At 48.2% G+C, this 15,992-nt stretch overlaps 1 protein-coding gene across 2 annotated transcripts in view; it reads left to right on the forward strand.

Moving 5' to 3' along the window:
- RAB31 (RAB31, member RAS oncogene family) overlaps positions 1-15,992 on the forward strand; it is a 140,132-nt gene that overhangs the window by 65,402 nt on the left and 58,738 nt on the right. For both annotated transcript variants that reach the window (XM_008261035.4, XM_051852158.1), the window contains exons 2-3: positions 2,156-2,235; positions 11,950-12,031. In XM_008261035.4, the coding sequence (XP_008259257.1) occupies positions 2,156-2,235; positions 11,950-12,031 (162 nt within the window). The remainder of the gene's footprint in view (positions 1-2,155; positions 2,236-11,949; positions 12,032-15,992) is intronic.

Below are 15,992 nucleotides of genomic sequence, written 5' to 3' on the forward strand. Positions count from 1 at the left end.
TCCGGCTGCTACACATGGGACCTTTCACTGGGGGTCCCCAAGCATGAGGTCCCTCCAGCAGGTCATGGACAGATGGGATTGCAAGGTGTTTATTTCGGTGCAACAGTTTTTGATAAGTGTGTACTTATCCATGCATGGGGGGGTGGAGTCTTCAAAAGTTCGTGGGAAGTGAATAAATGGAAGAAACTCTGTATGGATTTCAACATTTTCTGCATCAAAACAAATTGACCTCTCTCTCTCTCTTTTTTTTTTTTTTTTTTTTTTTTTGACAGGCAGAGTGGACAATGAGAGAGAGAGAGACAGAGAGAAAGGTCTTCCTTTGCTGTTGGTTCACCCTCCAATGGCCGCCACGGCCAGCGCGCTGTGGCCGGTGCACCGCGCTGATCCGAAGCCAGGAACCAGGTGCTTCTCCTGGTCTCCCATGGGGTGCAGGGCCCAAGCACTTGGGCCATCCTCCACTGCACTCCCGGGCCACAGCAGAGAGCTGGACTGGAAGAGGGGCAACCAGGACAGAATCTGGCGCTCCGACCGGGACTAGAACCCGGTGTGCCAGCGCCACTAGCCGGAGGATTAGCCTAGTGAGATGCGGCGCCGGCCACAAACTGACCTCTTAATTGCTTCTTCCGTGAACTTTTTGGACCACCCTCATAAGGCTCCGTGAGGCTCTTTGTTCTACTTCCCAGGGAGGAGCTGGGTGCTTCTGCCTGGGCTGAGTGAGCAACCAGCCTCTCCCTTAGCCGTGCCCGATGTCCTAAAGGCCAGCCCCTGTGCGATGCAGGTGTCCTGGAATTTGGGGGGTGCTGTGACCCGGGTCGCCCAGCTCAGTCTTTATGCGGCCTTTCAGCTGGTCCTGTTAGCCCCGCCCCCCAGTTCTTGCTGTTTCCGGGGTGCCCGGGTGGGAGCTGACTTGCTGTGTGTTGGCTGCCCTCCCTGTTGGCACTGGGGTTTCAGCTGCTGCTGTCCCAGGCACTGCGTGTCCTCCTGGATTTCGTTGCTATCACTTGTCTGAGGTGTCTTTTCTGTCTCTTTGACCTTGTGAATTTCTGTCTTTTTTTTTTTTTTTTTTTTTTGGTAAACCAATTTTTAAGAAGGCTTATTTATTTGAAAGGCAGACTGACAGACATCGTCCGTCCATTCACTGATTCACTCCTCAGATGGTCACAACAACCTGGGGTGGTTGAAACCAGGAACCTGGAACTCTATCCGGTTCTTCCACATGGTTGGCAGGGGCCCAGGTACTTGGGACATGATGCGCTGCTTTCCGAAGCACATTAGCAGGGAGCTGGATTGGAAATGGAGCAGCCGGGACTTGAACTGGTGCTTTGATGTGGGATACCTGTGTTACAGGATGCAGCTTAATCTGCTGCACCAGAATGCCGGCCCCTCTTAAATCATCATATAAGGGTTTTGAAAGGGAGTGGATATAAGCCCATATATTCAGTTTCCCGTGTGTAACTGGACCCTTGTCCCAGTCAGCGTTAAGGGGAGAAATGTCTGAGAGGACCTTTATCTAAGCGAAACCAGAGGTTATTGTCCAACCATCAGGTTCTGAAGAGAGCATGTGGGAGATGTTGAAACTAAAATTCATAGATCTGGTTGGGTGACACCTAGAGAAACACATTGTGCTATTTCTTGGCTGCTAATACAGTTTGGAGCAAAACCGATTCTGTTTCTACAACACAGTGTGGTATGTGACCCTACTTCTTCCCTTAGCCCCTCCCCAAATATCTAAATTTTGAGAAATACATGTATTGTGAACATGCTTGTTCAAGGCTAATTATTGTTTACAAGATTTATTTATTGATTTATTTGAAAAAGTGACAGAGACAAGGGGAGGGGAGAGAAAGAACAAATCTTCCATCTGTTGGTTCCTGTTGGTTCATTCTCCAAATGCCTGCAATAGCCAGGGTTGGGCCAGGCTGAAGCCAAGAGCCCAACGCTGCATCCAGGTCCCTCACATGAGTGGCAGGGACCCAAGTACTTGAGCCACCCTCTGTTGTATTCCCAGGTGAATCAGGAGGCAGCTGGGTCAGAGCAGAAGCGCCGGGTCTGGGGTGCACTGTGACATGGGGTGCAGCCGGGAGGAGCCCTCGTGGCCTCCACTGCTGGGCTTTGACCAGCTCCGAGACCTCACTGTGTCTGCCTTCTTTTCTAGGACACTGGGGTTGGGAAATCGAGCATCGTGTGTCGCTTTGTGCAGGATCACTTTGACCACAACATCAGCCCTACCATCGGGTAAGTTCCTTCAGGGTGCTAGGGGAGGTCCTGGGGCTGGGCCGGAGCCTTCCGCAGGGCCACAGTTTCATCCCAGAGAGTGCGCATCCATCCCACCTCGAGTGAAGCCCTACAGGGATCTAGGGTTTTCCAAGCCCTGTGTCCAGGCTGCTGTCCCTTCTTCACGCTGCAGCCTAAAGCCACTTCCCTGGTCTCAAGAGCATTGTCCTCCAAGTCACACCAGCTGTGTTTCTGGAGGGAAAATGATACAGAGGGCAGACCCTCCCACCCCGCCACGTCCCTGCCTTAAGTTGCCTGCCAGTATAGGCAACTTGTGTCACAGGCATGGTTTTGTTTTCATTTTATTCGAATGGCAGACAAGGAGAGAGAGTGAGAGACAGAGACCGAGACAGAGCAAACAGAGGTCTTACATCTTCTGGTTCACTTCCTAAATGCCCAGGCCAGATCGAAGCCAGGAGCCTGGAACTCAGTCTGGGCCTCCCACATGGGGGATTTGGATCCAAGTAACTTGAACGAACACCTGCTGCCTCCCCAGGGTGCGCATTAGCAGGAAGCTGGATGAAAAGTTTAAGAGCTGGGACTTGAACCAGGCCCTCCAGTGTGGAATGTGGGCATCCCCAGTGGTGACTTTAGTGCCGTGTCAGCCTCTAGTTACAACCTTTCTAGAGGACGTTCTTTTCATCCTTTCTACAATATTCTTTTTTCTTTCTTGTTTAGCTTTTAACTTTGTGTTTCTTGATAATAAGGGCAAAACCCATGAGAGTGATTTGCTGTGAAGTACGGTTCTTGAACACAGAGGACTTTCACCTGCTTTCTAAATTTTTGCAAAAAATTTTACCACACATATGTATTTCTTTATAATACATTTTAAAAAATAAGAAGTCACTGGATACTCACACCATAGATTAGGACCAATGCATAGACGTATCAAGCGGGGACGGGCACTTGGTGTAGGAGTTAAACTGCTGCTTAGGTCGCCCACATCCCGTGTTGGAGAGCTTGGGTTTGAATCCCTGCTCCACTGCCAATTCCAGCTCCCTGCTAACGTGCACTTTGGGAGGCAGCAGGGGATGGCTCAGGTAGGTGGGTCCCCACATCCTCATGGGAGACCTGGATTGAATTCCAGCTCGTGGCTTCCACCTGGTCCAGCCCCTGTTGTTGCAGGCATCTGGGGAGTGAAGCAGCAGATGGGAGATCTCTCTCTCTCTCTCTCTCTTGCTCTCTCTCTCTCTCTCTCTGTCTTCCAAATAAAGGAAGCACATGGCTCCTGGCTTCGGATTGGCGCAGTGCACCGGCCATAGCAGCCATTTGAGGGGTGAACCAACGGAAGGAAGACCTTTCTCTCCATCTCTGTCTCTAACTCTGCCTGTCAAAAAAAAAAAAAAAAAAAAAAAAGCCTGAGTCCCACGTTGAGTGTTTGGGTTCAATTCCTTGCTCTAGCCCCCAAGTTCTGTTTCTTGTGAATGTAGAACCTAGGAGGCAGCAATGATGGCTCTAGTAATTGAGTTCTTGCCCCCTATGTGGGAAACCTAGTTGGGGTTCATGGCTCTTGGCTCTGGCTTCAGCCTAGTCCCTGCCATTGTGCGCATTTGGGGAATGAACCAGTGGATGAGAGTTCTATCTCTCTGCCTATCAATAAACAAGTAAAATTTTAAGAAAATCACATGCCGGCTCAATAGGCTAATCTTCCGCCTGTGGCGCGGGCACACTGGGTTCTAGTCCCAGTCGGGGCACCTGAGTCTGTCCCGGTTGCCCCTCTTCCAGGCCAGCTCTCTGCTGTAGCCAGGGAGTGCAGTGGAGGATGGCCCAAGTGCTTGGGCCCTGCACCCTATGGGAGACCAGGAGAAGCACCTGGCTCCTGGCTTCGGATCAGTGCGGTGTGCCGGCCGCAGCAGCCATTGGAGGGTAAACCAACAGCAAAGGAAGACCTTTCTCTCTGTCTCTCTCTCACTGTCCACTCTGCCTGTCAAAAAAAAAAAAAAAAAAAAAGAAAAAGAAAAAGAAAATCACAGTATATTGTAAATTTCATGCTATTAAATGCTGTTGATATTTTTGATTTATTTATTTATTTGAAAGTCAGAGACATAGGGGGAAAGACAGAGAGAGAGAGAGCGAGAGCAAGCGCTTTCATCTGCTGGTTCACTCCCCACATGGCCACCAAGGCCAAGGCTGAGCCAGGCCAAAGCCAGGAGCCAGGAGCTTCATCCGGCTCTCATACATGGTGCCAAATACTTGATCATCCTCTGCTGCTTTTCCCAGGCCATTAGCAGGGAGCTGGATCAGAAGTGGAGCAGCCAGACTCAAACCAGCGCCCATACGGGATGCTCACATCTCAGCAGCTTTACCTGCTACACCACAACACCAGCCTTTAAATGCTCTTTAAAAGTAATGATTTTAATGGCTATATTTTCCATTTAAGGTATCTAGGTTGTTTAATTTTTTTTTACCTTTTATAAATACATGTACATCCTTGGGCATAAATAAATCCTTGGCCCAATTTCTTTTTTCCTTTTTTCTTCTTTTCTTTCATCAGAGTTGGGGATGGGAGAGAGAGGGAAAGAGGGGGAGAGGGAGAGAGAGAGAGAAAGAGAAAAAAGAGAGAGGGAGAGAGATTTTTCCATCCACTGGTTCCCTCTCTAAATGGCTGCAATGGCCTGGGCGAGGCTAGGCCAGTGCCAGGAGCCAGGAGCCAGGAGTTTCGTCTGGGTCTCCCACGTGAGTGACGGGCACCCAAACACTTGGGCCATTTTCCGCTGCTTTTCCCAGGCTGTTAGCAAGGAGCTGGATCGGAAGTAGAGCAGCCAGGACGTGAACCAGCGACGCCAGCTCCCGTAGACCCAGTCTGGAATGACTACAGAATTATGCTGTACACCACCGAACTCCGTTCCTGCCCTCTCCCCTGGGCAGTGTTAAGCTCAGCTGCTCATTTCCTGCGTATCCGAGGTAGTTGAGTTTCCCAATTTTAAGTCTCTCTGCTGCTTCTCTGGAATATTAAGAACACGTTTCCAGAAGCCCCAGGTTCCTGGCTTCAGATCAGCCCAGCTCTGGCCAGTGTGGCCATTTGGGAAGTGAACCAGCAGATGGAAGTTCTGTCTCCCCTACCCCCGCCCCCCGTAACTCTGGCTTTCAAATGAATAAATAAACCTTAAGAAAGAACCTGTCTCCAACCCCGGTTTCAGAAAAATAAGCCGAGGAGAAACACGTTCCAACTGAAACACGCAGATTTCTAGAAGATAGCATCAGTGGAATATTTCCCAAAAGCCTGAGTGCTTATTCCAAAGCCGGTGGATTCCACAGGCCGGAAGTCTGCCTTAGCTGGGCGTAGCCCTCGTGGTGCTCTAAGATTCTCAAGCCAGTAGTGAGCAAGCAGGAGCCGTTTATGTAATGGACTCGAGAAATCAGTGGCATTGGTGTGCAGAGTACACGTGGCCATGCTCAAGTAGCCAGCTGGGGCCGAGCCTCTGCAGCCGGGCCGGGTTCTCTCAGCTTCTGGCCCTCCTGACTCACTGACCCCACCCCTCCTCCCAGCCTGCATCACTCATTGGTCTGTCCTACCTGGTCTCAAGACATTTCCCTTTGTGTCCCGGCCCAAGTACTTCCTTCACCCTTACCCTGTCACCTCCCCAAGGGACCGAGCGGTCAGTGACTGGCTTGGGCTCACCCACCCAGCACACACCCAGCTTGGGACTCAATGCAGGTGAGGCCACGCTGGCGCGGAGCGTGCCCTGTGCTCCCACCTGGAAGTGCGCCAGCCCTGGGAGAAGGCCAGAGGCTATAAAGCACCATTGTTTCAACATCACAAGGGTTCCCTCTTATCACCTCTGTGACTCACAGCGAACATCTTGGCTCTGCTGTGCAAGCGGATTGTGCTGACGTCTGGAACATGGTGTGTGCGCGTGTGTTTGTACGTGCTTGTGTGGTGCTTGCATGTGTGTGTGCACGTGTGTGTCTCCCTGTTTCAACCCTTCAAGGAGGCCGTGGTGTTCTCCGCCAGACTGAGTTTTCCCCAGATCATGAAGTGGGTTCCGTGTTGCCAGCATGCCCTCTGCTCTGGAAGGAATTATTAATTTTTTTAGATTTTTATTTATTTATTTGAGAGGTAGAGTTACAGACAGTGAGAGGAGAGACAGAGAGAAAGGTCTTCCTTCCGTTGGTTCACTCCCCAAATGGCTGCAACGGCTGGAGCTGCGCCGATCCGAAGGCAGGAGCCAGGTGCTTCCTGCTGGTCTCCCATGCGGGTGCAGTGCCCAAGGACTTGGGCCATCCTCCACTGCACTCCCAGGCCACAGCAGAGAGCTGGACTGGAAGAGGAGCAACCAGGACTAGAACTCGGCACCCATATAGGATGCCAGTACCACAGGCGGAGGATTAACCTACTGCACCATGGCGCTGGCCCCCTGGAAAGAATTCTGTATGAAGAAAATATCCAAGGGTCTTGGGATCTAAGGTCCTGTGAAGACTAAAACCGGCAGCCCACCAGAGGAGCAGAGTGTCATGGTCCGCATTGCAAATACGGATCACCTTTTCCTTAGCAGCAAGAATATGGAGACGAGGGGGAGGTCTGTGTGTGTGTGTGTGTGTGTGAGTCTCCATGTGCATCTGTGTCTGCAGGTCTACAGGCCTCTGTGTATGGACCTCTGTGTGTGAATTGGTGTGCGTGTATGGGAGTCTGTGAGGGGTCTGTGTGTGTGTGCAAGTCTAGATTTGTGAATCTATATGTGTGTGTATGGGTCTACAAGCCTCTGTGTGTGGGGTCTGTGTGTGTAGGGGATCTGGGAGTATGTGTGTGTGTGTGTCTGTGGGTGGTCTGTGTGTGTGTATATATGTGTGTGGGGGGTGGGGTCTATGTTCGTAGGGGATCTGGGAGTATGTGTGTGTGTATGTGTGTGTGTGGGGACCTCTGTGTGTATGTGGCGGGGCTGTGTATGGGGGCTGGCCCCGCCCCCATGGCTTTTCCTCACAGCCCAGGGTGTCTCCAGGGGCAGTTTCACGGCGTGTGGCTCCTGTATCACACAGAGCAGGCACTGGCCCGTTTCACAGAGAGAGCACTGAGAGGCTTGGAGGTGTTCACGCACCGCGGACTGGGTCAGCTGCCTCTTCGACCTGACACAGCAGCCCTCGGGCTCTCAGGAGCTTTTCTCTCCCTTCTCTGTGTGGTGAAGGGGTTGCACTGAAGTTCTCTCCCTGCCTCTGAATGTCTAGGATTCCAAGACTTGAAGGCCTGCCCTCCTGCAGAGGAGGACTTTGTAAGGGCAAGGTTGAGACTTACTCCACTGCCTGTGTCTTGAATGAATGAAAACGTGACTTTGATCAAAGTAAAAACTGTAACAAAATATTGATATAGTTGTCTACATAAGAGTGTAAGCTTGTCTGGAAAACATCCCCTGAACAAAGTTAAAGGACAGATGTTGAACTGCAAAAATATTATTTAAAATATATCATTAAAAAAGAGGAGTATAAAATACTCAAAAAATGAGGGAGAAGGGGATACATGCCCCCATCAAAGGTCATGAACTTGAGATTTATGAGAGAAAAGTACAAGTGATCAGCAAACACTAGAATGATATTGAGGCTTCTGTTAAGCATAATGAAACAGGAGGGAGATATATTACATGTCATATTGGGAGACATTTGAAAGACTGATACTGGTTGGAGACAAAGCCATTCTCCTACACTCCTATGATGTGTAGGTTGTAGCTTGGCACATGTAAAAAAGGGGAGCATGTCTACTTTTTAAGAATTAAGTCTGAGGACATCGTTGTACAAGGACACAGGATGTCAGTACAAGGGTACTCACTGAATCATTGTCATGATAGTGAAAAATAGATAACCTGGGGCCAGCGCTGTGGCATAGCTGGTTCCCATACGGGTGCTGGTTCGAGTCTGGCTGCTCCACTTCTAGTCCAGCTCCCTGCTAATGTACCTGGGAAAGCAGTGGAGGATGGCCCAAGTCCTTGGGCCCCTGCACCCATGTGGGAGACCCAGAAGAGGCTCCTGGCTCCTGGCTTCAGCCTGGCCTAGGCTTTTGGGGAATGAACCAGCAGATGGAAGATCTCCCTCTCTCCCTCTCTTTCCCTCTCTCTCTTTCTGTAACTCCGCCTTTCAGATGAGTAGATAAATCTTAAAAAAAAAAAAAAAAAGGAAGAAGAAAATAACCTAACTGTACTTCACTGGATTATTGAATAAATCTACACAGGGTTTATAATATTCTGTCATTTTATTTTATTTATTTATGTTGTATGTTGTATTTATTAGAGAGACAGGTGGAGAGAGAGAGAAAGAGAGCAAGTGAGCTCCTTTCCATTGGTTTCCTCCCCAAATATCCACAGCAGCCAGGACTACGCCGAGGCTGAGGTTGGGAGCTGTGTCCCAATGGCCCGTGTATGTGGCAGGGATCCAACCTCCCACCTGAGCCATCACTGCTGACCTCCCAGGATCCTCACCAGCAGGAATCTGGAATCAGGAGTGGGGCCAGGACTTGAACCCAGGCACTCCAGCGTGGGATGTAGGCATCTTAACTGCTAAGCCAAATAGCATATGAGACCACAGAGTGACACTGACCCATATTCATAATCCCCAGAGGAGGAAAGGTGTTGCTGTTATATGAAGGGAAGGAAAACAAACTTTATAGAGTATGATTTCTTTTTAAGGGTAAAAATTATATAAAAATAATTGTGAGTGGAGTATTGGACTCCACGTTTCAAATGTCCACATTCCAATATCAGAATGCTTGGATTTAGAGTCTACTGCGCTTCCAGTCCAGCTTCCTGCTTGTGCACATTGTGAGGCAGCAGGTGATGACCCAAATACTTGGGTCCCTGCCACCCACATGGGGGACTCAGATTGAAGTCTTGGCTTCTGGCTTCTGCCCGGCTCAGCCTGGGCTCTTGTGGACTTGAAGAATGAACCAACAGATGGAAGATTTTTGTCTGTGTAGATCTGTTTGTTTTTCTGTCTCTCTCTGTTGCCTTGGCTTTCAAATGAATAAAAATAAATAAAATGAAAGTTTAAAAAATTGTGAGGGACTTACGCCAATGAATTGGCAGTGCCTGTAGCTAGGTGGTGAAATGGTGGTTGATTTTTATTTCCTTCTTTGTTTTCATTTTTGATTGTGTGTGTGTGTGTGTGTGTCTAGTACAAATAATGGTTCTATAAAGGAAAAATGATATTTCCAGTTTTGGAATATATTTGCTTTTATCAGTAGTCGTAGATGTATATTTTAAGCCCTTTTAAAGAAATAAGAGATATGGTTTGGTAATATTTTATCATATCACTTAGCAAAATACTTAGGGGCTGGTGCTGTGGCATAGCAGGTAAAGCCATCGCCTGTGGCACCGGCATCCCATATGGGTGCAGGTTTGAGTCCTGGCTGCTCCACTTCCAATCCAGCTCTCTGCTATGGCCTGGGAAAGCAGTAGAAGATGGCCTAAGTCCTTGGGCCCCTGTACCCACATGGGAGACCTGGAAGAATCTCCTGGCTCCTGGCTTCAGATCAGTGCAGCTCTGGCCGTTGCAGGCATTTGGGGAGTGAACCGTAGGATGGAAGACCTCTCTCTCTCTCTGCCTCTGCCTCTTTAACTCTACCTTTCACATAAATAAATAAGTAAATCTTTAAAAAAAGAGAGAAAGAGAGAGAAAGAAAAATACCTAGAATGTTCATTTCCTGCAAGTGTAGATGGATAAGTAGACCTCTGTGTTTGCCTTTGGTGTGTGTGTGTGATATGCGACCGCAAGGGCTTGTGCTTTGCTACTTGGGCTCTCCGTGGTTTTTCTCTTATTTCTGAGAGAAGTCGTATGACTGTGTTGAGTGCTGGGTGAGAGCTGGGTGCAGCTGTGACCTGGACTGGGAGGGCCAGGCTGGACCACGTGAAAGGACAGGGAATGCATCCTGACGCTGGGTCCCTCAAAACCCCAGTCTGTGTCTCCCGAAAGTAAGAATATAAAGAGGGCACCATGACTGTATTTCAGACAGTAATTTGATTTAGTGGTGATTGCTCAGAATCCAAGTTTAAATTTCCTCCAGTTGTCCCTAAAAGTTCTTTTAAAGCTGTTTCTGCCCTCCTCCAGGATCCGGTCTAGACGCATAGTCTGCATTTGCTGTTTAATGTAGATTCCCTTTTTTTTTTTTTTTTTTTTGGACAGGCAGAGTGGACAGTGAGAGAGAGAGACAGAGAGAGAAAGGTCTTCCTTTGCTGTTGGTTCACCCTCCAATGGCCACTGCGGCTGGCGTGCTGCAGCCTGCGCACCACGCCTATCCAAAGGCAGGAGCCAGGTGCTTCTCCTGGTCTCCATGGGGTGCAGGGCCCAAGCACCTGGGCCATCCTCCACTGCACTCCTGGGCCATAGCAGAGAGCTGGCCTGGAAGAGGGGCAACCGGGACAGGATCCGGCGCCCTGACTGGGACTAGAACCCGGTGTGCCGGCACCGCAAGGCGGAGGATTAGCCTAGTGAGACGCAGCGCCGGCCTAGATTCCCTTTCAATCTGGATTCTAGAAAAATCTCCCTGCCTTTCGTTTGCCTCAGTTGAAGCCGAGTGTCTTGTAGATCCTGCACGTGTCTGATGGGATAAGCCCGTTTTCTGTTGCTGTAACAAAAGCACAGGCCTGAGTGATACGTGTGGAAGAGATTTATTTGACTTGGAGTTGTGGAGGCCCCATCATTTCAGCCTCTGGCGGAGGCCTCACAATGGCAGGGGTGCAAGCAGAAGAGAACACACGATGAGACCGGAAGCCATGGGGTTCAGGGGTCAGGCTCCTTCTTTGGTAATAATACACTCTCCAGAACTTAGAGTGGGGGTCCCAACCGGAGCTACCTTAATCCTTTCCGAGGGTATGGCCCCCATGACCTAACCACCTCCCACTAGGTCCCAGCTCTTAAAGGTTCTGCCATCTCTTAATACTGCCATCCTGAGGACCAGCCCCTCAGCTCATGAACCCTTGTGGAGACAGACTACATTCAAGCCATTGAATTCTGGCCGCGGGAGGCCTCCTATTGCAGGGTGTCAGTCGCCCTGCCATTGTGGGTACTTGCAATGAATGACAACCTTCATCTCATGGTAGAAAAGTCAAGGCTATTCAAGATTCCTCTACTGGATTTTTACACTTTTCGTGGCATAAAAGGAAAATTCAGTAAGAAGAAATATGCTTAAAAGACAATAGCAAGTGTTTTACCATTATGGAGACTTTAAAAATCTTTCTTTTCTGTAGTGAAAACATAGATTTTTTTCTTAAGCCACCAATCTTTATCCTTGCATTCAGGCAAGTGGGTTAGGACTTGGATACAGGATTCTGTTTGTTGTGTTTAGTGTTGAATTCGTATTAGCAAAGGTCAATATGTACCACTGCAAGGTCAAACCCATAACACTTCCAAATACCAGATGCTATTGTCACTCATAATTGCTGTAATAACAAGTGTTTAATATCTAGGATTATATTCTTTCCTGATACCTGAGGAGTATTATCTCTGATCCATTGGAACTGTTTTTGGAAGCAGTCCTTCTAAATACAATTCTTTGTTCTGTTTTCAGTCCACTCCAGTTGCACTAGCAGAAAACTCAATGTTTTCTTTGGGCTAGCTAACAGCCCTCTCTCCTCCCAGTGGCTCCCTAAGGACAGGGGCTGTTAGACTCCTGATGGGACATAATGGTAACTTGCTTGATCCACGAATCTCTTTAAGGAGCAACTAGTAACAGGAGATGTGAACTCTCTTTTTCAGGGCGTCTTTTATGACCAAAACTGTGCCTTGTGGAAATGAACTTCACAAATTCCTCATCTGGGACACGGCTGGTCAGGAGCGGGTGAGTGTACAGGGAAAACACGGAGACCGGTTCTGGAACTGGATGGCAGCGCCAGACCTGCAGCTGGAAGTCATTTAAGCCAAAGGAAATGTAGTTGTTGGCCACTTGAAAAACAGTCTAAACGTTCAGGGTCCCCAAATGCATTGTCAAAGGTGCCCATCTCCCTTTGTCCCGATTTCTTTCTGTTTCGTGCAATTGCAGTTGCGTTCTAATTTATTGGCTTCCCTGTGTAGGCAGAACCATCTGCCTTCCTTCCCCCACTTGTGGCAAGGATGGCCCCATCAGCAACTCCACCTACCTTTTGCCACCTTAGCAACTCCACAAAGGGGAGTCTGAGTCTTAGCGCCTGTGGATTCTCATTGGCCTGCTTCGGGTTAGACATCTACTCCTGTAGGGAACCAGGTACAGTCTCCAGGGGGATTTGGTGCCTCTAGTGGTGGGGCAGGTAATGCACTTACTTCTCACTTCTGGAGGTAGCAGCCCCAGGGGAACTACATTGATTGGAAGTCAGGGAAACTTTGTTCCTGCAGGAAATCCTGGGTTCTCTTACTGGAAAGTGAGGGAGTGGTGCTGGGTTTCCAGAAACAGACTCCATCACTCTTACTCTTAGTTATTTTATTTGTTGAACATGTCTATAGAGAAGATTACATATTTAAGAAACTCATGGCTTTAGATTCTAAAAAGGGGCGGGGTGGGGGAGCATTGTACCCCACAGGTTTTGTGTGTGACAGGGTATATGTGCAGTAACGACTGGAGTGTGAATTAGCAAAGCTGAAAGGGGTAGTCAGGAACAGTGAAACAGAGACAACCAGTACCTTGTCTTAACAGAGATCTTTCAGCCTGATCAAAGCTTCTATCAAAGCTGATAATTGTGGAGTAAAATTGGTTGAGCTTTTCCGTGTCTGACCCAAACTCAGCTGACACCTACTCTACCTACCCTATTTAAAATGTCAACAGCTCCCTTCCCCACCCTACCCCCACTCACTTCCTGCTTTATTTTTCTCCACACTCTGATCCTCTGCTCCTAGATGGGTACCATTTATTTTACTAATTGTCTCTCTCTCAGAAAAAAAAGAATTCAGGGTTCAGGATGATCCGTGATTGTCATTGTTTGCTCCCAGCTAATCAAGTGTTACTTCATATGCTCTTCATGTTATTATGTATCCTCTTTTTAAATGAAAGTTCCAGTACTTATAAATTAAGGCATTTTTAAAGTACTTTTTTAAAAAAAGAGGATGACTCTTCGGGCCTGCAACTGCTAGCCTGTTTCAGGTGTCTCCTGTTTCGTTGTAAAATTGAGGGCACAGACGGTCACACACAGAAGCAGCCACCAGGGGCACTTCTTTAACTCTGTTAGTGAGCTGCGCCTGCTGATTCCTAAAATGAGGCAGCAGATTCCAGGGAAAATAGCATTTCAGGGAGCGCACGTCATTACCCGTGACCACAGGTGTTTCTTATAGTTGATCTACTTTTTTAAACAAAATTATTTATTTATTTGAAAGTCACGGGGACAGAGAGGGCGGGGCAGGAGGCACGGATTTTTGTTCTGTTTTCCTTCTCTGGGCTGTTCCGGCGACTGCAGCCCAGCTCGCCTTGCTCCCTCCCTGCTTTTCCAGCTGCTTCCAGGAGGTAGCTGCTTTGGCAGGTGCTTTCAGAGAGCGCCGTTCTCCAAAGAGCTGGCCCGGTGTTCACGCGCTCCCGCTGCCTGCGCCTGGCTGTGTTCCATCGCTGTTCTGAGTGCCTTCTGTGTACCACGTGTGTGTGTCTAGCCCTCTCCAAGCACTGTGAGGTGGGGGCTTACAGGAGAGGCCATCGAGGCACAGAGAGGCCAAGTAACTTGCTCAGAGTCGCACAGCAAATAGGGAACATCCTTGAAATTTGAATCCTGCGGTCTGGGCTCTGAGCTTTATAGTTTTGTTTTGGTAGAGAAACCACACAGAAGTTACAGATTGGAGATAAAAATTATCTACACGCTCACCACCCAGTTATTTCCACTTAAGTTAACACTAAATGACCGTTCTTCAGATATTTGTGTGTATTGACTATATCAACGGCACCACAACCTTTATAATGGACTGTTTTTATTTGATTATACAGCGACACTATGGAGAGATTTCTGTGTGATAGAGTGTTTAACGTTTGCTTGCGTATCCCAATATAATATTCCAGCGGCTGACTGCCTGTGATGGGACTTGGTTCTCTGCTGAAATGACTACAGAAGTTTGGCCCATTTACTGTCTCAAAGAAAAACTAGCCATGGCAAATTTTCAGATGAGCAGGTCTCTAGTTTTAAGTGCTTTTCCTAAACTTGTGACCGTTCGAGGCTGTGCAGGTCTGTGACTGCATTTCAGAGCGCTCGTGTCGATAGTACAAGGCGAGACTACAGCAGTGCTGCTCAGCCTTATACTCTGGGGAAGAGGGGTTTCGTGTTGGGTAACAACATCAGGTGATTACAGTTTCTGGTGACGATTCCGTTTTTGGAATCTGGATTTGCGGGTAGTGTGAGGTCCTCAGTTCCGTGGCCTGTGTGGTCCTCCCATCCCTCTCCAATCCTGGAAGGACCCGGGTGAGTCATCCACAGGCTGTCCTTGTGCCCTGTCCCTCGGTGGAGTCTCCCATCTCTCCAGGGATGGCAGGTTTTCAATTGTTCCTGGCAGCTTGGTGCTGGCTTTTAATTGGGCTTGTAATGTTGTGGCCTAATGTTTGAGCTAAAAATAAATTCCCTGCTGTTGTTCGTGCCTATTGCTATTTGTTCTGTCTCATTAATTACTGGAGTCCCCTGAATTTGATTATCCCTCCTTATCTCTGTAGAAATCAGGTTTTCATGATTTTTAAACAATCTCTTTGGGCTTATGCTTGACAATATAAAGACATAGAGCTCTGGGCCCTCAAAGGGGCATGATGCTTAGCTCAGAGCTTTGTGCATGCTAACGACTCAATATGCATTTGTTTGTGGCGTGATTGCACTGAGTTCTGCCAACCATACATAGCATTCTCTTTAATGCCCTACTTACCGGGTACTAATTCTGTCCTAGGTTTGTGGCACAAATTTGTACTCTGGAGACATTGCTTTTCCCACTGGAAATGTAAAAGGATCTGCCTCCTGTTTTCCTTTGATGGGCCTGAACTGTGCTTTCTTCTTGTCACGTTCAACGCCGTATCGTGGGCATGCCGTCTCATTCTTTCAGCGGCTGTGTGGTCGCCTCTGCAGAGAAGAGTTTTCAGAAACAACAGCCATTTCCCACCTGACTTGAATCCAGTGTGCTAGAAGCTTAACGTGTTGAGGATTTGTGTATCACAAGGCGGTGGGAGAGAAGAGTGCCATTGGCTGCCCCTGTTGGACAATCAGGGTAGGCTTTGTGAGGTTTTGATCTTGACCCCTGTGGATGGATTACTGTGCTGGCTTCTTGTGCTTTGCGTCAGGCTGTGCAGAGAGCAGAGGCAGACAGGTGGGCTGTGTGGAGGAGCCACACCCCAGAGTGGTGCCTGGGAGTTACCTGCCCACTCCGCCTCCACCTCCCATCCGCGAGGTTTGTGATGGGGAGTTGACACTTGAAATATGTCCATAGTCTCTCTTAAGAGTTTCCTTTGAACATCCTTTGTTATTTTCTACTAAAACTGAGAAATAATAGTATCTTCCTTGCTATCAAAGATATCACATACATGAAGGTACTTCCCAAAGTTCATGGAAATGGAATTAAAAGATAACTTTATTTTGGTGCAAGTACTTCTGAAGTCTATGCATAGTTTTTTCATAATATGCATGTTCCGTGAACTCTGAAGATCCCTCATATGGATGGACTTCAAAATCTTTTGCACCAAAATAAACTCAACTTTTAATCTCATTCCCCTGAGCTTTTTGAAGGATTCTTCTATCAGGTAGTAAGTCCAGTGGGTACCAATGTCTTCAGAACTCTGCAGCTGTCGCCACAATCAATTTATTTATTTATTTTACTTGAAA

Source organism: Oryctolagus cuniculus, chromosome 10 (assembly GCF_964237555.1).
Source record: "Oryctolagus cuniculus chromosome 10, mOryCun1.1, whole genome shotgun sequence".
Classification (NCBI taxonomy): domain Eukaryota; kingdom Metazoa; phylum Chordata; class Mammalia; order Lagomorpha; family Leporidae; genus Oryctolagus; species Oryctolagus cuniculus.